Source organism: Harpegnathos saltator, unplaced genomic scaffold, assembly GCF_003227715.2.
Source record: "Harpegnathos saltator strain DR-91 unplaced genomic scaffold, Hsal_v8.6 scaffold54, whole genome shotgun sequence".
Lineage (NCBI taxonomy): Eukaryota > Metazoa > Arthropoda > Insecta > Hymenoptera > Formicidae > Harpegnathos > Harpegnathos saltator.
In genome coordinates, this window is record NW_020230360.1 from 1,373,409 (window position 1) to 1,394,898 (window position 21,490).

General features: G+C 38.1%; 3 protein-coding genes across 9 annotated transcripts in view; 1 reads left to right on the top strand and 2 right to left on the bottom strand.

The window, feature by feature from the left end:
- The first annotated feature begins 1,121 nt into the window (after positions 1 to 1,121).
- Positions 1,122 to 2,309, top strand: LOC105188504 (U6 snRNA-associated Sm-like protein LSm5). The gene is made up of 4 exons (XM_011150012.3): positions 1,122 to 1,136; positions 1,572 to 1,794; positions 1,901 to 2,097; positions 2,258 to 2,309. Exons 2-4 carry the CDS (start codon positions 1,749 to 1,751, stop codon positions 2,288 to 2,290), a joined length of 276 nt encoding a protein of 91 aa, XP_011148314.1. The 5' UTR covers positions 1,122 to 1,136; positions 1,572 to 1,748; the 3' UTR covers positions 2,291 to 2,309.
- A 30-nt stretch (positions 2,310 to 2,339) lies between these two features.
- On the bottom strand, positions 2,340 to 8,159 carry Mos (proto-oncogene serine/threonine-protein kinase mos). 2 transcript variants are annotated; one of them, XM_011150010.3, is made up of 4 exons: positions 7,744 to 8,159; positions 7,467 to 7,639; positions 2,925 to 3,310; positions 2,340 to 2,715 (listed from the first exon to the last, which is right to left on the bottom strand). In XM_011150010.3, the coding sequence occupies exons 1-4, from the start codon at positions 7,833 to 7,835 to the stop codon at positions 2,410 to 2,412; spliced, it is 957 nt and encodes a 318-aa protein (XP_011148312.1). In that variant the 5' UTR covers positions 7,836 to 8,159; the 3' UTR covers positions 2,340 to 2,409. The 2 variants fall into 2 exon arrangements, with proteins under 2 accessions (XP_011148312.1, XP_011148311.1); XM_011150009.3 differs by having other exon boundaries at positions 7,467 to 8,159.
- A 7,291-nt stretch (positions 8,160 to 15,450) lies between these two features.
- Ae2 (anion exchange protein Ae2) overlaps positions 15,451 to 21,490 on the bottom strand; it is a 94,452-nt gene continuing 88,412 nt past the window's right edge. For all 6 annotated transcript variants that reach the window (XM_019843808.2, XM_019843809.2, XM_019843805.2 and 3 more), the window contains 3 exons: positions 20,568 to 21,162; positions 18,339 to 19,443; positions 15,451 to 16,781 (listed from right to left, as the gene is read on the bottom strand). In XM_019843808.2, coding sequence (XP_019699367.2) covers positions 16,118 to 16,781; positions 18,339 to 19,443; positions 20,568 to 21,162 — 2,364 coding nt within the window. In that variant the 3' untranslated portion in view covers positions 15,451 to 16,117. The remainder of the gene's footprint in view (positions 16,782 to 18,338; positions 19,444 to 20,567; positions 21,163 to 21,490) is intronic.

Consider the following 21,490-nt stretch of genomic DNA (forward strand, 5'->3'; position numbering starts at 1 on the left):
TAATATATGTATATTAAACCTCTTCTTTATTTTTCTCAAATAGATGTTTGCTTGAAGAAATTTTCTAACATACAGATTTCGGTATTTGAAGAGATTTCGTCATATGAAATGATGGTTCAATACTTCCATGCAACGATCAGACTAAATTAAGTTCTTTTTTGGGATCTGTTTACATTTTTAAAGTGCAAAATATTTGTAAGTTAAACTGGCTGTGTCTATGTTTGAGATCTTCTTTAATTCTTTAATTCTCCCAAAATTTAATTAATAAATAGTATTTAGAGTTATTAGATTTTGAAAACTATACTGAAGTTTCTTTGTTTTTGGAAAAAGTGATACTAATAGTTTTTTCAGATTTTCTTTAATATTAATATAGTTTACTAATATAGTTTATAATTTCTTCTTTAAGAAATAATATATATTATACATACTATGTATTACAAACGCACTGTAATAAAAAATAATTATAATTATTTGTCATTGTTATCTTATCACCTATAAATTACTGATACTACTTTTGCGCAATATTGAATACAACGGTATGTATTAGTCACAATGACATCAAAATGACGTCCAATTATAATCATTTTTATTCCCGGTTTGATGTCATAGTGACTTCTGCTGTTTTGATGTTTCTTGACGTCATTTTGATATTATCATGACTTTTTGTTCTCCTTGGGTAAAGCTAAGATAGACTCACTGTTTTTGCTAAAGGCTCGTCTACATTAACTGTAAGAATAAGGCTGTAAGGTTGCAAGACACGAAATGAAATATTTTCATTCGCTGACAGCTTACTTTACAGCCTTACAGCCTTACTCTTACAGCTATTGTAGACGAGCCTTAATGGTTGCTTCCAGCAAGAGATATTTTTCATTAGTTAGATATCATCTAAAGATGACACCAAGATGATATCTAGCCATTGAAACGACTGTGTATCTCTTGTTGGAAAGCAATCAATGGTTACGTTCAGAAAACAAAACGCTCACTGAGCGCTTAGTAACTATTGACCCTCACTGTTAGATCCTTACATTCAGACCAATAATGTTGACTAATCACTCAACTGTTGTGTAACCGTTGTGTTTTCTGAACGCAGCCAATGAAAAATTGCCAAAATTTAATGGATGGGACGTTCGCAAAAAGTTTGAATAATGAAATGCTTTTTTAGTTTCAGTTTTTTTAATTTTCACGAATCTTTACAAATATAAAGTTTAATTATTTCTTATGACAATGTATCTCTATATTACATAAGTTTAAGTCAAGATTCGTCGAATGTCAAAATAATTAACAAAGTTCCTCAAAATGTACCATATACACATTATTCTATTTGAAATGATGAACTTTCCTCTTTAATTTATAAGTGAATCGGATTGCAATTTTTTTCACCGAATTATTCAACGTTGTAGCAAGAAAACGTTTCTTCTGTTTTAATCGCTTATCGAGAAGTGAACGACGTCCATTAACGAATAAATAGAAATTTATATATTTTCTTATTAAAATACATTTGTAGAGAGCGTTTCTTATGCAAATATCTTTCTGTTGAGAAAACATTTGGCACAACATTTTTCACACCATAGTGCAGGAAATCCAGCTAAAGGTGGCTAAAGAGAATTAACCTCTACCGGTCTCTTGGACTCTTGGAGCGTACAGTGTTTAGTTTGCCCGCGATTTGCATGATACTGATCAATCGTGCTAGTGATATCCATTATATTTTTGCAAATTATCACATAGATCGTTACGCTGTATAAATCGCTATGACTACTTCGGTCAGCACGAATCCGTCTACATTGTTGCCTTTAGGTAAGACAATCTGTTCTACTCCAATTTCGTCAAATATACGATTCTAACCTTAAACACATGAATAGCTGAATGGACATTTTGTATTGACAAACATTTACGCTTGCAGAATTGGTGGATAAATGCATCGGTTCCCGAATACACATCATCATGAAGAACGATAAGGAGATTGTCGGCACTTTGCAAGGATTCGACGACTTTGTGAATATGTTACTGGAAGATGTGACTGAGAGCGAAGCAACACCTGAAGGCCGCAGAGTCACAAAGTTGGATCAGATTCTCTTGAATGGCAGCAATATTACAATGGTACTGCAATAATTTTATGTTTTATTTTGGAAGTATTAAGCCTGAATTTTGAAGTATTGGATTATATATATTTTCTACAGTATAAAATAGAACACAGGATAAAAAGAGGACACAGATCCTTATAATTTATTTCTCAATTTATTTCTTTATCCTATTGCAGTTGGTACCTGGTGGTGAAATGCCAGATACATAAAGGAAACTGTATGCCATATCCAAACCATCATTATAAGACCACGAAAGCAATTATCTAACAGCAACTACTGCAAGTAAGACATGTTTCGTGCTTAAAAGATAATTTCAATAAAATAAATGTTAACAATGAAGCAAGAGGTCGAGTCTGTTGATTATTTCACCGAGCTTAGGCCTTTCTGCAGCATTCTGCGACCATGTTGCTCTATATAATTTTTTGTAGCCTCCATTGAACTCGTCATCCAGAGCCTCGTCATTAGGGCGTGTTCCTTTTGCGGAGATGTATATAATTGTATGGATGTGTAATCCATGGAAAGGCACTTGCCGAGACAACATTTGCCATGCTACAATTCCTAGCGAATAAATGTCAGCAGTGAATGTAGGTGCATTTCCTCTGAGCATCTCCGGCGCTGCATAGCCTGGTGTACCCTAGCGGGGACAGACAGAAAGTACCCATGAGAAAAAGAATTCTATCAAAATCTACTATTGTCTACACATGAGAATCTCGAAAAAAAATGCAGAAGATCCTAATTCGTTTTGCGAATTTCTCGGTCACGAGTTTGCCGGAAAATATTAGAAGCTACTGAAGATAGGAAAAGCTATTTCGTGTAAGAGATTCAACGATCGTGTATGCATACTCGCGGCTTGATAGAAATGTGCAGTTCATCGAGCAGGAGAGAGCTACCGAAATCAGTGAGTTTTGGTCGACCGTCAGCTGCCATCAGGATATTGGTCGGCTTGACGTCCGCGTGTATCACGCCAGAATTGTGGCAGAATCGGAGCGCGTGGGCGATATCTCGCCAAATGGAGACACGCTCCTGCCTCGGGAGAACTGTCTCCTGCAGCTTGTCCTGCAATGACGTGCCGCACAATTCCATCGTTATCAACGATAAACTACTGCCCTGTTCTACGTTCAATATCTTCACGATGTTGGCGTGCCGCAGGATCGCCGCATGCTTCTCCGAGTTGATCAGTTCGTCGTCGTTTTGCCTGTGCTGGATCACTTTCGCCGCCACCTGATCTCCTGGAGAGAAGAACGATGTGTAGCAACAGCAAAATGCAATTAATTTATAGCCTTATCGCCACATTCATGAGAATTCCGGGAGATTGAATTCAATGAGGAGACTCATCGTTAAAAAGATAGTCGAAAACTCTATCAAGAGAATGTTGATCTCTTGCGCAAAATTTACTTCACACTGGTCCCATGAAATTACAAATGCTTTTGTACGATGAAAGCACTTGTAGAAATAAGTCGGAACATTGTTCGATATATAATGAAAATAAAAATATAAAAATGTGTAAAAACGAATTAAAGATTTGCCTGATGCAGAATTTTTGCAGCTTGCATATCGAACGTATGTTTACTCCGCTCGAGAAATTTCCAAGAACACTGAGTTTTATCTTTTCGCAATTAAATTTCGAAGCTTAAAGATATACAAAAAGTCTGCAAAACCATTTCTATATATGTGTAGTTACGTTTTTTTACTAAAACTGATAAAATAGAGCAGCATACATCTAATTGAGTTTATTGGCTTGTTCGATAAGCTTATAAGTATTTCTGCGAATAGTTCAAGCTTGATACTTTTATAGTTGGACATAACTTTGCTCAATAATATATTGGCTGGAAAGAATTGGCATTCTTTCAGTATAGCAGAAAGTCATACGAAAAAAATGCTTCATTATCAGTTTATCAGTTTCAAAGTTTTCATGGAAATCCCTACGAACTTATCGAACAATCTAACATATCCAGCAAACGCAACAGCATACAACAGTTACATTATCGTAATATGACGAAATGTAACATATAAATGCAACGTAATAAAGTATCTAAGTTGCGAGTAACATACATGTCAATTGTAATTTCTCACACATACAAAATTGCAGTTATATAACATAAATATAATATATCGCTAAAATATTACACGACAGTTATTTTATAAAAATATGTTATAGGTTATTTTTTAAATAAAAAATGATATTTTTAGTTAGTAAAATAATATAAAAGATATTTTGTCACTCTAACTTGATCAGTTACTACAATTTATTCACTCCCATAAAACCATAAATGATATTTTCAGTGGAAAAAATTAGTGATTACAATTATCTTTTATCCAAAGCACCACTTCTCACTTTCTAAGAGTGGACTCCACAATACAAACTTCATCTGCGATCACCGTTCGCATCTAAGTTAAAATATATCATATTTTATGTATAAAGAACAGAAGTCATAACGGATTATCTGACATTCATATACAAAAGATATTACATAGAATATTATACAAATACTTATAGAAGTAATGATAACACTACACTTGTTATACGACGTGTCATGTATAAGTTACGTTGCTATCATAATTCAGAAATGACAAAATAATATAATAATTTTTAAACACAGTTACATATTATGCCTACAAAATTGTGTCAATTGTGTTACGAAGGCAGTCTGAAAAGTTCTCGGCCTGACACATAGATGACATTAGAAATTGTCAAAGTATAATTGTATTGGAAAGTGGCATCCCTGATATAAACCCATGTAAAATTTTATTTCGATCTGTCAAGTCATTCGAGTAGTAGCACCAGTTTAATATTGACGTGTCATTGTCTTTTTTAAAATGGATAAAATTGAATATCGTGCAGTGATTAAATTCTTTGTTTTGGATGGTTTAACACCAACAGAAATTCATCCGAAATTGTTAAAAGTGTATAAGGATGCATCACCTTCACTTTCCACTGTGAAAAAATGGGCTGCTCTTTTTAAATCTGGTCGTACAAGCCTCGAAGATGATCCACGCGAAGATTGTCCAAAAACTGCTACAACACCACAAAATATTCAACAAGTCCATGATATGGTGTTAGATGATCAGCGAGTGAAAATGCGTGAAATAGCTGAGGCCATAGGCATCTCAAAAGAACGAATTGGAAATATTTTGCATGAAGAATTACATATGAAAAAGCTTTGTGCAAGATGGGTGCCGCATTTGCTAACAATTGACCAAAAACGCATTCGAATGCGTATTTCTCAAGCGTATTTGGATCGTTTTAAGCAAAACGGAAAATGGATTTCAAGCGTCGTTTCATAACTGTTGATGAAACTTGGATCCACCACTATACACCAGAGCGAAAAGAACAATCGAAAACAATGGATTGAAGCAGGTGGACGTGCACCAAAGAAGGCAATGACGGTTCCATCAGCAGAAAAAGTTATGGCAACAGTTTTTTTGGGATTACAAAAGTGTTTTGTTGATCGATTATCTTCAGAAAGATAAAACGATTAACTCTGAATATTATTGTAACTTATTATTGTAATTTTGGATCTATTGGATGCAAAAATTCGTGAGAAAAGACCTGCTTTAAAGAAGAAAAGAATCGTTTTCCATCAAGACAGTGCACGTGTTCACACAAGTGTTTTGACAATGGCAAAATTCAACGAATTAAAGTACGAATTGCTTGAACATCCAGCGTATTCACCAGATTTGACTCTCTCTGACTATTATCTGTTTCCAAACCTGAAAAAATCCCTGGCTGGAAAGCGTTTTATATCAAATGACGAAGCTATTGCAGCCGTGGATGAATATTTTGCAGACCTTCCGGAATCACACTTTAATAATATGGTATTGAATTATTGGGAAAACGTTGGAATAAATGTATTGAAGTTTCAGGAGATTATATTAAAAAAAAAATATTTCACGGCAAAAAAAATTTTCTTTCATTGTTAGGCCGAGAACTTTTCAGACTGTCTACGTACCTCACTATAAATGAGAAATAACAGCCGTTATACTTCCCGCAAAAAAATAATTATATATGATTATCCAATCAGAAAAAAATCTTTAAAAAATGTTTCTTAAAAAGACATTTTTAAAATGTTAAAAATAATTTTAAAAGAGTTATTGGTATAAGATAAATATTAAATAAGCGTTAAATAAACGTTAAATAAAAAATCTTTCCTTAATCATTATTTTGAATGAAGAATTAATGTAAAATAAACGTTAAATAAACTTTAAATAAATTTCGACTCTATATGTTCACATATATAAACATACGTATAATTATATATATGTTCATATTGAAAAAAATGCTAATATAAAATATAATCAAAGCAACTGCTTAAGTTTATGGCAGTCCATGATTTACAATCGAACGAAGCAAATTCTTCTTTTCTCCATTTAACGGTGTTTTTTTCAATGTAAGAAATGTTTGTGAACATATACAGGGTGTCCTAACTTATCGATCTTTGAAAATTTTAAAATCATCAAATTAACAGAAGTCAGGGTACTATTGTAGCAATATATTTTTTAATAAATAGAGTAAAAAAGTCTAGTATCACTCTTTCTTCCGAGTACAAATAGCGAAATATCGTAAGTTAAATATTGGAAAAGTTATCAAGTTTTCCTTAAATATCTCGAAAAGTACTAGACAAATAAAGAAATGTTTCAGACAAAAGTTGTTCAAATTAATTGGTAGAAAAAGATGATATAATAAAAAATTGGAATTTCCATCTAGGAAAAGTAATGATCAATGAATATCTATATAAGTAATATCAGTGAATAAAAAGTGACACCATCTATAAATAAAATGATATAGTTATTTTATGTTCCCTTTGGAACTATACAACTTTTGTCTGAAATGTTTCTTAATACCTTTCATATTTTTTTAGATTTTTGCCTGGTTCACTTAAAATGGGACACTCTGTATGATTACGTATGTTTACATGTAACCATACAGAAACAATCCATGTATGGATCATATATAATAATATATACCATTTGTCATAATTATATATTAGATTCTAAGTATTTATATATAATTCTCTCTTTTCTTTCTGATTACTTGATCGGATTACTTTTACATTATATAGCAGTCATTCTGTTTGCTGGCTATATAGAAGAGAGACAAAAAGTGATTGTATGCCGATGCTTATCCGACATGATGTTTTAACGATCGTCTCTACCCTTGCAGAAAAGTATTGTTGGTTGTAATAAAATTGTCAGTTATAAATTATTGTCGCTCGGTAATTTTATTATTCATATGAGTACATTAGAATTACTGAACAACAATAATTTATCACTGGCCAATGTATATCACGGCCAGTAATACTTTTCTATGAAGGTTATCGACATTCTTGGAGTCCGTCATCCACTTTGGGATCCCCTTGACACGAGTCGAGAGCGGCACGCCGTTACCTTTGTAAAATGCCTTGTAAACGGTGCCAAAAGCACCCGCTCCCAACACAGGATATTGTTTCTTCGGCAGACCCTCCTTCAATATTTTCATTCTGTTGGGTGTGTCGATATTGAAAGGCGACAACAGCTTCTCATTGCCCGGCCTTCTCGCGAGGTTTCTCGGCGTCTTCGGACTTGCCGGCAAGAAGAGAAAGGTGAGGAACAAGCGACATCCCCGAGGAATTGCAAAAACGTCAGTCGTGGCTCGCGCGAGCGACCAGCGCGTTTCTTCGCTCACCTGACGTCCAATACGTTGTCGAACGATCGGGGCGACAGGCGCTTGAACGTGGACACTATTCGCGGCGAGGCCATTTGTTGCTGCGCTACCATTTATAATCGCCATAATAATTGCAAGAATAACGCGAGGTTTCCAATGAGACCGCGCTCTCGCTGGAGTATCCATTCACGTGCCACAATATACGCATCGCGCACAGACACTGACAAGGGAGCGAACAATGCGCGAATGTATATCGGCTATTGTGTACAGAGGCGTTATACGGGGTGTGCCGAAGTAATCTTGAGTGCACGTAGCTTGCAAGATTTTAGGGCTACATTTTTGCTCAACTTCGACTCGTAATCCGCAGGACTTTTTCGCACGGATCTGCTCGCTTTTCATGTCACCGATAGGATCATATGTATAAATTTTATTATCAAGCTGGCAAGAAAGTCATGTCATTTTTTTCTACGTAATTGAAAAGCGATTTTTTCATATAATACAAAATAAAAACTTTATTCTGTAATATATTGTTTAATTCAATGACCCTTTGCCATCTATTTGGTAGCTTCATGATTCCGGCCTCATAGAACTTCTGGTTCATATCGGAAGAACTCCAAGAACCAAGAACCGTTTGATAGCCTCATCAGAATCGAACTTTTTTTCCCTTCTAGGAATTTTACAAGGAGCGAAATAAATGGTAATCTGATGGTGCAAGATCAGGCGAATATGCTGGGTATGGTAACACATCCTACCCAAGCTGCAACAATTTCTGGCGAGTGACCAACGATGTATGTGGTCTAGCGTTGTCGTGATGAAAGACATCTTTACGATTTACCTTCTGGTTCTGGGCGCTTCCGCTTGATTGCTTCGTGTAATTTGTCCAATTGACGACAGTGCAATTTCGAATCGATCGTTTAATTTAACATTTAAGCAGTTCAAAAAACACGCTACCCTTGTAATCCCACCAAACAGATGGCAAAATCTACCTTTGGCGAATTTGTCTGCTTTAGAAATGCTTGGTGGCGGCTCATCACGTTTTCTTCACGATTTTTTTCGTTCCACCTTGTGAGCAATTCATATTTCATCGCCAGTTAACATTCGTTTCAAAAACGGATCGTTTTTGCTCACGTTTCAGGAGAGAATCGTTGATATTGATGCGTTTGGTGAAACGAACTTCTTTGAGCTCGTGGAACCCAATCGAGTTCGTTAACGTAGTCAAGTTGTTTGAAATGGTTTTCAATGCTCGTATGTGGTACGTTTAGCTTCTCAGCGATCTCCCATGTCATATAATGGCGGTTGGATTCAAACAATGCTTTTATGTTGTCGTCATCGATCTTAATCGGCCTGACCGTGGTGTGCATCTTTCACAGAAAAATCTCCTGAACGAAAATGAGCAAACCAACGTTGGCTTTGGCGTTCTGTTGAGGATTCCTCAGCATACACAGCACATAACTTTTGACGGGCTTGCACAGCGTTCTTTCCTTTTCCTTTTTCGAAGTAAAAAAGCAAAATATGGCGGAAATGCTCGTTTTAATTTTCCATTTTTAACTCAATGCCAAACAAACAATTCTTTGCCGAACGATGCACTTTTTTTTAAAAAAAGCTTGAAACGTCAGCTGTCAAATAATATAAAGGTTGTAGGATTTCGAATGAAGTTGGTTGCGTTTAATGAGTAAAGTAAAGCCATCTATCTGTGAAAAACGACATGACTTTGTTGCCAACCTGATATAATTATATATATAAATTATATATTATTGTATACGATCCGTGTACATAATCCATGTTTTGTGTTTAGATTTGCCCGATGACCTTGTAACTTGTAACGGTCTGACGTTACGTCCTTCTTTCTTCAAGGAATATTACATTGGTATGGAAGGCTCGTCGTATTCGTCAAACGTAACAGGGAATAAATTATCCAATTTCGAAAAATTAATCATTCTTTCTACGGATGAAACAAATAGCATTGACTCGGTGCTTCTTTAGATATCTAACGAAAACTTTTTATTTTCCTTTTGAGGCTCCTTTTTTTGTCGTCGCAGTCATCTTGAATAATGGCTCTAATACATACTCCGAAAATCTCTTTTTTGCCGAAGCAGTCAGCAAACAGGTGAAAAGTCAGGGCGACAAAAACATGAGAAAGGGGAGGTTGAAAAGGAAAGTTGTACGTCATGGTTAATTTTATGGTTATTTATCGCATGTGTTAGAACAAAAGGAAAATTGCCGGAGTACTTCAAAAATGTATGCTCAATCGACATTGCAAGTTTGATCTTACGGGTATATTTGTTTTATCTCGATGTAATCCCTAGGGAATTTCTAGCATGTAATTCCTAGGGGATTTCCTCGCCTTTGACGTCATCGATCAAATTAAGAACTCTAACACTCCAATCTTTTGCAAGAGAGAAACTGATAGAAAAAAATGACAAATTCTTTCTTCTTCTGCAGCAACATAACAACGGCCGGCGAGTTTGGCGGCGAGGTGTAAATGAGACAGAAGCGCGAAGAGCAATTAAAATACATTTTATTTCTTCGGTCGCTAATTTAAGGCGTAAATCAGCCACTGAGAGCTACCTATTGCTAATTATTATTATTATTATTATTCTCTCTCTCTCTCTCTCTCTCTCTCTCTCTCTCTCTCTTTAATACTGTACTTTAACTAAATTATTTACAATTACTCTATCGCACCGTAACAATATTCGCCTCGACAATTTCTCGTCACAACATAATACCAATGATATAGTGACGTGTGCACGTACATGCACGTGTGTGTATGTATATATGTATGTACGATGTGTACGTGTGCACGCGATATATCGATAATAGTCTACGGGTCGATTAGATAACGCTAATTAGAATCTGAGTTACAAAGTGGTTGCTAACATTAAGTGCTCATAGGTACCGTCTTGTTTCTGAGCGATTCTTGTTCGCTATCACAATGTTAAGTGTTACCTTCCCCCTCCCCCCCCTCTCTCTCTTTCTCTCCCTCTTTATCCTTATTTCTCTTTGTTGTTCTCGACTAATTAATTAATTAACAATCGGTAAATCTATAATAAGCGGAAACGACTTTACAGAAGTTTTTTTTTTAGTAAAATACTCTAACGAATGAAAATACGGTGTATCCTCTATGTATAATATGTATATATATATATATATATATATTTATATGTATATATATCTTTTTCTATTTATTTGAAAATAGTTCATTTAGTTAACTATAACACCGCCTCTCTCACCAGCCTTATTCCTTACTATAGTCCCGATCCGCTCTAATTATAGCGTCATCGATCGCTTGGTCTTACCTGAAACGTGCGCGTTCACGCGAACCTCATCCTCTTGCAGCTTTCGAGCAAATAACAGGTATTAAGAAAAAAAAAGATAAAGAAGTACAAGATTAAAATCGTAAGTGTGATCACTAAGTGAATAAGCTCGCGCGCAAATACCGGTCCGGTAGGAGGTGCGCAGTGATTCAAAACGTACGTAGAGATTTACAAGTTGATACAATAGAGATGAACGTCACGACGCTTCTTCGTCGAGTCGCAAGGATAATCTATCTACGGGCGCGAGAAAAGTTCACGAGACTCGAGAATCCGTGGATGTGTCTGGCAGATGTATAAAAATATGCAAGAATCTCTTTTCGCCGCTCTTTCCATTTCTCTCTCCCTCTCTCTCTCTCTGTCTCTCTCTCTCTCTCTCTCTCTCTCTCTCTCTCTCTCTCTCTCTCTATTTCTCTCTTTTTCTCCACTCAAGTGAATCGGCGAAGTAGTAAGTACACGTAGATGCGAGTAAGGAAGAACGTGTAGAAATTCCAGTGTACCTAAGTTAGTACCTAAGGATCTGATAGGGGATATGTGTATCACGCGAACGGGGGACGGGGGAGGGGGCGGAGCGACGGAGGGCGTAAGAACCGGAAGTTGGACTCGAGAGAGAGTGTGCAGGCGGAGGAAATTCTCCTTTCTCCTCTCGCCTTTGATTCGGAAAGATCGTCGTGTGCAGAATGTCGCGCTCTTTAAGGTCCAAGATCCACGCGTGGAAGGTCGTGGAAGCGACGAGCGAGCCGGAAGAGTCCGAAGAAGGTTTTCACAACGCGTACGTAGTCAAGCGCGTCTACGAAGGAGGATCTCGAAGGTCCACACGCTCGCGAGCGAGCAGCAGGAGGAAGTGGAGGAGGAATAGAGAGACGTCGCGGGCGGAGAGAAGCTCGACAGACACCCCGACGTGAGACAGTGGCGAACTCCTCGCACCGTCGTCAGACATCCCGACGAGCTCGAGGATCGAAGGAACTACATGTGTAACGTCCGCGGAAGGGGAGATGTGACGCGGGACGATTGATCCTCGCGGTCGTCGCCAGGGTTTCTCGCCCTCACGTGCGCGATATCTCGATTCTTTAGAGTTTGGTTTCTTCTTTTTTTTTTTTGGCACTCTATCCCTACGCGTGCCGTTACATTAACGTTTCCTGAGCATTATATCGTCGAGCGCAAACATGAGGCACTCAGAGGCACCGGTATCCCGTATAATTTCAAGAACGCAAACGTTATTCTAGCACTCATTAGGCATGCGCGAACAATTCAATCGCCTTGGAACGGGGAGCCGTGTTGTTTACACAGCTCTTGCACGCTACGAAGCGGCTGCGGAACCGAGTAGGGATGCCGATTTTAAATCAATTTAATTGAAAATCGATTAATCGGAGCCTAAAAGAGCGATTTCAAATCGATTTTCTGGAACTAAATTGATTCAAGGATCGATTTGTAAATTCTGAAAATCGCCAATACGATTTTTTCAGTTTCTACTAGTAGAATCGATCTGTTTGAAAAAAAAATCGGCATCCCTAGAACCGAGCGAGATAAGGCGAGAACAGCGAGCAGTTACCGGAAGGAAGAAATGACCGTTGAAATAAAACAAAGTTGTGAGACGACACGGTCGCGGAATGGAATAGGCACGGAAACGAGGAGCCGAGTTTTGACTTTTTGTTAACAATATCCACGTGGTAACTCTAATAGGAAAAATAATTATATGTAATTATATCTGTGAATTTTGAGTTTCCACACGGCTAGTCGCACGCGCAATTATACGTGTTCACAAGGAGAAATGCCGTTACGCGAATATAATTAAAGTGAGAGAAGAGAGCAGTTATCTCGTTCGAGTAACCGCTTATGTGTTTCTGGCAGCCTATGATATAGATTATAAATGTTTAATTGAACGAAACTACCTTTCCGCCTTCATTTTTAACAGCGTTCTTTTTCCGTGTGGACATGTACATGTATACGTGTGATTATATATGTGATCGTGTACACTCAGAGGCAGGTATAGTGTCCCTCGGCGATGTCGTATACGCCTGTAAAACAATCGAAAGCCATGACAGGCATATACGCATACGCATATGGGCGTACTGTACAGCGCGAGAGAAGCGAAGAGGGAGAAGTGGTGTGAGACGTTCCGATGTTGCATCCTTATCGCACGTCGCACGAACGAGAGAGAAAGCATTACCAGACGTGGTACGGTTAATGGTGTCCCCAATAGCTGTCTCACTCTCTCTACGCTTGAATGCAGGCAATATGAGTGAGACAGCTATAGAGACACCGCGCTGTCTCTATAGGTGTCTCGCTCGCTCTAATAGCCATATATCGCGCTTTCCTCTTTTCTCCTTAGCAGAAATGCCGATCAAGGAGGCAATCCTGTCTATAGGGCAGAAAAATAAGCTATTTTCGCGAATTTTTTTTTTCGGAAACTAAGCAGACGATTGATTTCAAACTTGATAAAAATAATAACATATATTTTATTGGTGAGAATGAATTTTTATAGCGTTATATGAATAATAATGTAGCAAATATACAAAAAATAACGTGACGTGTTTAGGCGCGCGCCGCTTCACGGTTCCTATAAAATCTCGAAATACGGTAGACTGGGACAAAAAGGCAAGTCAAATAATTAATCTACGAACTTGCCGCTAACTCGTTTGAATTAAGGAAATAAAAAACGAACTACTTTTTTAATATTTTAAGGCATTTAAAAATTATATTTGAAAAATCGTCATAAATACCGATGATTTTACGTTAAGAATATTTTATTTGAAGAAAACGATATTTCATGAAATTTATGAAAAAACTTATTTTATGCCGTAAGATATGTCAAATTGTGCAATTCTTTTTAGACGCAACATATCTTTACTTTTGAAAAGACTACGAGGAGGGAGAATAAATGCAACATCTTTCTTAAAATGCTACTTAAAATATAGGCTCCGCTCTTGAAAATATAAAAAGAAATTAGGAGACATTTAATAATAATAAAAATTACAATAATAATAACGAGACGCTATATAGCATCTCCTGAAATCAGAGAAAAAACATTTTTTATATAAAAAAGTCAATCGATCGACTTCAGCATCTAATTACATATTCGAAACATGTCTATCTATCGTGTGAACTAGCGAAATAAAAAAATATTAATTTTTTATATGCACCGCGCTATCTCTATAGGTGTCTCATTCGCTGTAATAGCCAATGGCATTTATGCTCGCAATTTGACATATCTTACGGCATAAAAAATGTATCGCGCTTTTCTATTTTATAACGCCATAAAATTCATTCTCATCAATAAAATATATATTATTATTTTTATCAAGTTTGAAATCAATCATCTGCTTAGTTTCCGAAAAAAAAAAATTCGCGAAAATAGCTTATTTTTCTGGCCTATAGACAGGATTGCCTCCTTGATCGGCATTTCTGCTAAGGAGAAAAGAGGAAAGCGCGATATATGGCTATTAGAGCGAGCGAGACACCTATAGAGACAGCGCGGTGTCTCTATAGCTGTCTCACTCATATTGCCTGCATTCAAGCGTAGAGAGAGTGAGACAGCTATTGGGGACACCATTAACCGTACCACGTCTGGTAATGCTTTTTCTCTCGTTCGTGCGACGTGCGATAAGGATGCAACATCGGAACGTCTCCCACCACTTCTCCCTCTTCGCTTCTCTCGCGCTGTACAGTACGCCCATATGCGTATGCGTATATGCCTGTCATCGGTTTCGATTGTTTTACAGGCATATACGACATCGCCGAGGGACACCATACCTGCCTCTGAATGTACAGACAAAATTTATGTACGTATCATGTACTATTATATGTAATTTTATACAATTACATGTAATAATTACAAATACATACAGTTACATATGTAATTTTATATAATTACGTATAATCTTTCTCGCTCGGGAGCATATGTAGATTCTGAGAATGTTCGGAGGATGTCGCAAAAATGCATCGTGTATTTTCCCTATATATTCAAGATGTGCACTGTATTATACAAAAAATATATCGAGTACGTCCATTTTTTTCGTTTTCCCGCTGCGACCGAACGTACTCTTTAGTATGTAATAATATATTTGATATGTACATACATATATATACATAAACATATACATGTATATACACACACGTATACATGTATATACACACACATATACATGTATATACACACACATATACATATATATATATATATATATATAATTTTGTGTATGTAAAATTTTAAGGCATTATTACATATAGTTTTATAGTTATATACTATAGAACTTTTTTCATATATAACCCAGCAAACACAATATTACATGTAACGTGCATGTTAGTTGTAATTTCCTACTCAACAATATAACTATTATATAACTGTGTTATATAACAGTTATGTTGAGTAGGAAATTACAACTAACATGCACATTACATGTAATATTGTGTTTGCTGGGAATATAATATATGTCTCGACTGTAATATATATGTGAAAATATATATGATCTACTTTTGCGATATTTTCCTCAGATTCTCAAAATCTACTTACGTGATGTTGGGATGAAAACTCATATGAAGAGATTCGTGAAGCTAACAAATTCACGCAGCGTAAAGTCTACGGGAAACCTATCTCGGAATACCGAATTGGCGCGAGACTAAAGATAACACGGAAACCAAGAGACCCGTGTAAAGTCAAGGATCGCGAGGAACGAAGGAACTATGATAGAGCGAGGATTAGAGCGCAATCAAAAAGATTCGTGCAACCAAGGATCCGCACAAACAAGAGATACATCGACGGCCCGGCGACCGTCGGCGAACCTCTATATACGCATATCTTATTTCTATCCTGAACTACAGTCACGCCGCTTAACAGTTTCCCTATCAATGGACCCGGAACACGTTATATACCCCAATCCGACGAAAATAAAACTCTGTACTGTCGGATAGAACGCTGTTAAAGACGCTCGTTTTTGTTCTCTCTTTCTTGCTTTTCCTTCTTTCTCTTCTCAAGAGACCCTGATGCGAGACAGGTATATAAGTTTAACAGTTTCGGAAGGTATGAGACAGGCGAGTCCAGAGAGAGACACGTCGCGCGATACAGAGTACGATTAAGGCACAGTCTAACCAGGTAGTGGAGCCTCCTCGTAGAAGTCCAACTCGTCCTCGTGTTCGGACCCCTTGCTGTCGAGGGCGCGTAGCTCCGCGGCGGTGAAGAAGTGGCTCATCTGAGCACGTAGCGGGATCATCAGGATGAGGAAGAACGGTAAGGCCAATGCGGCCCTGGTGCTTTTCACGATCCACAGCACGGCCAGGCACAGGATCTGTATTAAGGTGAACACGTGCATCTTGTAGGTCTGTACGCGGCGCACGTAATTAGCCGTGCCGTGATGCTTGACCGGCATGAAGAATAGCTTGACGCGATCGAACAGCTGCACACCGTTTGTCGACGAGATGCCCATGTAAAGGAATACACCCAACAGGACGGACATCGGCACCCGCCGCAGCAGCGGTGCCATCAGCACGCTCACCCCTATCAGTATGGCGACCAAGAGGGCGCTCACCCTCTGCTCCTTCACCTCGACGATGTGAGGCTTGTCGCCGGGCGCGTGCGTGCGCGACATCACGGTCACGGCCGACACGTGCGTCAAGGAGCGCACCGACGCAGCGGAGCACCAAGGTGCGCCCATTAGACCGCATCCCACATTCATCAGACAGACCACGACTATGTCCATGTGATAGCCGTTGCCCTTCCGCAGTTTGCGTTCCTTCTTGTCGATGATCAGTCTGTGAAGAGGGTGTCGTAGCGGTTAGTCGAGCTCGGGAAAGGAGGATCGAGTTGAGTCAACAGAACGTAAGACAGGTATTCTGAACTCTCGTTTATCGACAAAAATGGTTTAACCCTTTGTGTGGCAGTGATAAGTGCACTTATCTTCCTCTCTTTCATTTTTACGATGTGTTACAATTTAATGAAAACAGGCGTGATCTCACATTTTTCTGATATATTGATACTTCACACGTTTCCCGTGATTTTTATATCCAATTGTTCATTTCTAATTATTCATAAAAAAGTAAAATTTGAAACAGCGATTTAAAACAAATTTAATTTCTTGAAAAGTATTTAGAATTAGAGGCTGAAAATTTTATTAAATACTCTTCACGTGTCAAAATATAATATATATTCTTTTTCCAGAATTTTTCGCACATTAAGTATTTTTTATAAATAAATTACTTGAATGAATTTTGTAAATCTTACGTAAAATTCGTAACTGACGATCTGAAAAATTTTTCTACATTGTATATCTGATTTACATTTACAGATTTACAATAATTAATCCCTATATGGCAGCCATATTGGATCTACCATTTTGCATTTTTGAAATCTGACTTCAGATTTGTATAATCAAAAACTCGACAAACATAGAAATGCAAGATTTCATCGTCAGGTAGAAAAAATATACCATACAAAGAGTTAATCGTTAGTTTGAAGGTTTGCTGAATTCTTTACAGGAAAAAAATGTTCAGAACACCAATCTAAATGTCTAAAGCCGATATTCACAATCGGATTTTATACTTAAGCCGTCTTAAGTTCATTTTCAGGTACTGTACTGTTCATTTTCTTGACTATGAATATCTGAAGTTAAGAGGATCTTAAATATGAAATCCGACTATGAATACCGACTTAAGAGACGTCTTAGGTCGCTGGTATTCGCACGCAATAAACAAATCACGGTAACGTCAGTATTACTTTAATATTGTGATTTTTTACTCAACAATGGAATTATCATGTATTATATCATACATGGCTCAATATTGAGGAATTGTACATATAATAAAAAATATAAATTATACTGATGTAATGTCGCTATTAGTTAATGTCTATTGGTCATAATTCGGCCTTGTGTTTAAAACAGAGTTGAGAAAGTTTGGAAAATAAAGTATTACTGTTATACTCTCTATTCATTAAAAAAAAGCCAATTCGTTTCTTATTGATGAAAATAACTCGTTACCATTATTCAAGAAATAACGAATCGTTTTACAATTTCTCTTATTTTTTTCATCAGGTTTTAAAGGTCTGTTTTTAACAATTATATTTAATAACGACTCGTTACAAAGTCGTTACCAAAAAAAGTAACAATAATAGAGCTACAAGTACGTACTCGTAGCTCATTACTTTCCCATCCTGATTTAAAATCATCTTAAGTTCATCCTCAGATAATCCGTAGTCAATAAAACGATCTGTTAATATGGGTCAGGAATTCAGAAGACATTCCGCTCGTCTTATACGTCTTCCAAGTGTCCCTAAGCTACATTTTGAATATTTATGCTGTCTAGAGTACTTACTCTGATATCTGAGTCTCCATGAATACTAGAATGTAGACCAGTAAGGCCGGCACCACGCAAGCCACCGCCATCCAGAACGGAATGGGTTTCTCCGTACCAGCAGGTGATACGAACCAGCTTCTATCAGGTATAGTTGGGCTGAGTCCTTCTGGGACCAACAGTTTCTCCGTCCTCACCATGGCTAAATAATCAATGAGGACGAAGACGATGATGCTGATGGGTACACCGAAGTCACCGAAGGCTCTCCGGGCACTGCGGCCCAAGTAATGGCTGTTGCGGAAGATCCTCAAGTAATAAGCGCCCAGGAAAGTGCCGAGGCAAAGTATAGTGCACATTAGGGCGGTGTTGGGCTGGTTAATCAGCAGCCTGGCAATGTCGCGCCTCGGTATCAACTCACTGGCATTCTCCAAGCGATACGTTATCTCGGTTGCGTTCCACGGCGACGTGGTGATCTTCATCTCGGTGACGTAGAGCGGGTAAACGGTGTCGTTGACGTCCGGGCCGAAGCTGTACTCGTGCAGAAGCGGGTTTCGCACGAAGTAGTTGTAAAGTTTGATGAACGTTTCGACGATGTAGAGGATGGAGATCAGGCCGGTGAAGATCTCCTCGGTGAAGCGCGTGAACAGTCGCACGAGGACCGAGCCCTCCACGCAGGCGATCACTACGGCGATGATGCCCATCCACGCACCCACGTACACTCGAACGGTGAGGAACTCGAGCTCATTCGCTATACAGAAGTTGTACAGGCTCTCGTCGAACAGCAGCAGCGGCCCGGTCGTGCCGATGATGACCAACGGCTGGGTGGCGAACAACGCCATCACCACACCCGTCCACGAGCCGGAGACCAGAGTCTCGGAGATGCCGATCACGTTCTGCGTCTTGTCGCTCATCAGACCACCGAAGGTGATGGCGGTGCATAGTGCGGCGAAGTACATGAAAATAGCGGCCGCGAGGCAGGACGAACTGAGACCATCCGTGAAGTCTGACAGGTAGAAAGGGTAGCGACGCTTGATGTCGTTGATGAGACAGCCAAATGGTCGTCTGGTGCGCCGCAGTGGATCGTCATCTTCCGGCGGTTTCTTCTCTTCTTCGCCCGCCAGGAGAGCTGTGGACCGTCGATGACGATTGGTTATCAACAGGTTGTCAATAGGTCTGGGTGAGTTAGTGCATTCTTTTTTTTTTGAGTAAGTTACGTTTAAAGTTCCGGTGCTACGAAGTTAACTGAAGCAAGTTAAGTGTTGTTTACACAGAAACTAACTCGATTAAAATTTAACTTAAATTTGTATCTTTTATTTTTTCACGTTAACTTATTACACAGGGCTCCCATTCCTTCGCCGCGGAAGTCTTGACGTCAGAATGACGTCAGAAGCAAGGAGAGATGCATACTGAAAATTCCTACGGATCATGTCGAAATGAAAGAAATAGCCGTGAAACCATGATACGTGCAATTGATTGAGCACATTTCGAAGATTCTCCGGAATCTTCCCTTCTGTCAAAGCATTTTGAATAAGTGTGCGAAGAAGCAACGTGACAAAATCATGAGGAAAGGCCGATTAAAGAGGAAGATTGCGTGTCATTGCGTTAATTTTGCGATTATTTATTGATCATTAGAGCACAATCAAAGTTCTCGGAGCGATTGATTGTGTCATTTTGCGCGAGTATATAATTTTATTTCAACATGAATTTTTTTAAAACGAATTTCTCCGCTTTTCAAATATTATCAAGGTGGCTTAAAATTAAAAGTTAATTACGCAAAATAATATTTAAGTTTTTCCTATAATTAATTTTTTAATCATGTAATTAAGCAATTGAAAGCTCTTCCACAAGAATATACCGACTGTTTTGTAGTTAGAATTCCACATAAAAAAAGAAGGAGAGAAAAAAGAAAGAGATCTTACTGGCGTTATTTTTTATTATTTTGCATTGCACTGTAAGCATTCCACAATGATTCTAAAATCGATGAATTATTCTAACTTACATGAAAAAAAAATTAATAAAAGTCGATGTGTTAATATATTTTAAAATAATTAGTTTAAGCTAAAAGAGTTCACTCTTTTTAATAATTAACTGAGAGTTATCTTTTTAATTTAACTTTTTTTAACCGATTAACTAGTTATTGCTCGACTTTGTTTAATAATGTGAATGACAAAAGGCCCGACAGAATTAGACAGAAACTTCGATTAAAGGTCATCAAAAAATGCCATCTCACTGAAAAGTCCAAGCACTTACCTTTCTTTACAGCCGCTTCACTTTGCACCGGCTTGGTCTTCTCCTCGAGCGCCTTAGCCTTCCTCTTTCTGATGGCCTCGCTCTTCGCCTTGAGTTCGTCGAACGGCAGCAACGCTTGTCTCTCCCAATCACCAGGTGGTAATACGATCGAATCGTCCAAGAACTCGTTGATAGCTGATAATAATTCTCGCCTCTCGGTAGCCTTGTACGCGACTTTGTGGAACGACGTGTTCGCCATCAGAGTGGAAATAGATCGACCGATCTCGTGGTAGTCCAGATCCGCGTTCCTCGGTCCCAGTAGGGTGAACATGAACCTCACCGGTATCGTGACTTCCGTGATGGCCGGCATGAATACACCCTCGGCCAATCGTACGAAAGCTATCGTCGGCTGGTCCAAGAAGTCAACGGCACCGACGAGGACAACTGTTGCCTCAGCACCGGCTGGAATCCTCTTCAGGATGTACTCATTGTGGCCTTTCTTCAGATCCTCGTTGCTACTCGTATACGTCAGTTCCTCCTTGATATCGACCACGGTGTGGTTACTGTCTAGGGCCAAGTTCGATGACACGATCTTCGGTTTTGCGTCGTGCAGATTCTGTCGAATTTGATGAAACTGTTAGAGAAAACTGAACGAGAGAGCTCGGCTGCCACCGAGAAGAAAACTATACAATCTCTCCGTAAGAATTAAGAGTTGAAAAAGTATCTTTGATCGTGTTTCAATATCATGAAACTAGAACAACCTGTGTATCATTCAATTATTTGTTGGAAATGAAAGAATGTCCATTTGTTTTTTTTTTAAGAATATAATATTTTTATATTATATTTATATTTAATATATAATAATATATATGGTATTTATATATTTTTATATGATGTTTGTTAGGTGTAATATTTATATCAAATATGATATAAGCAACACAATG

Excerpts from the sequence above, each read along its gene's own strand:
- Mos (XM_011150009.3), bottom strand. The coding sequence starts at position 7,908 with ATGGATACTCCAGCGAGAGCGCGGTCTCATTGGAAACCTCGCGTTATT. Across the intron at positions 3,311-7,466 it reads TTACAAGGCATTTTACAAAG|GAGATCAGGTGGCGGCGAAA; the intron begins GTAACGGCGTGC and ends TCTTCTCTCCAG. Across the intron at positions 2,716-2,924 it reads ACATTTCTATCAAGCCGCGA|GGTACACCAGGCTATGCAGC; the intron begins GTATGCATACAC and ends TGTCCCCGCTAG.
- LOC105188504 (XM_011150012.3), top strand. The coding sequence starts at position 1,749 with ATGACTACTTCGGTCAGCACGAATCCGTCTACATTGTTGCCTTTAG. Across the intron at positions 1,795-1,900 it reads GTCTACATTGTTGCCTTTAG|AATTGGTGGATAAATGCATC; the intron begins GTAAGACAATCT and ends TTACGCTTGCAG. Across the intron at positions 2,098-2,257 it reads ATGGCAGCAATATTACAATG|TTGGTACCTGGTGGTGAAAT; the intron begins GTACTGCAATAA and ends ATCCTATTGCAG.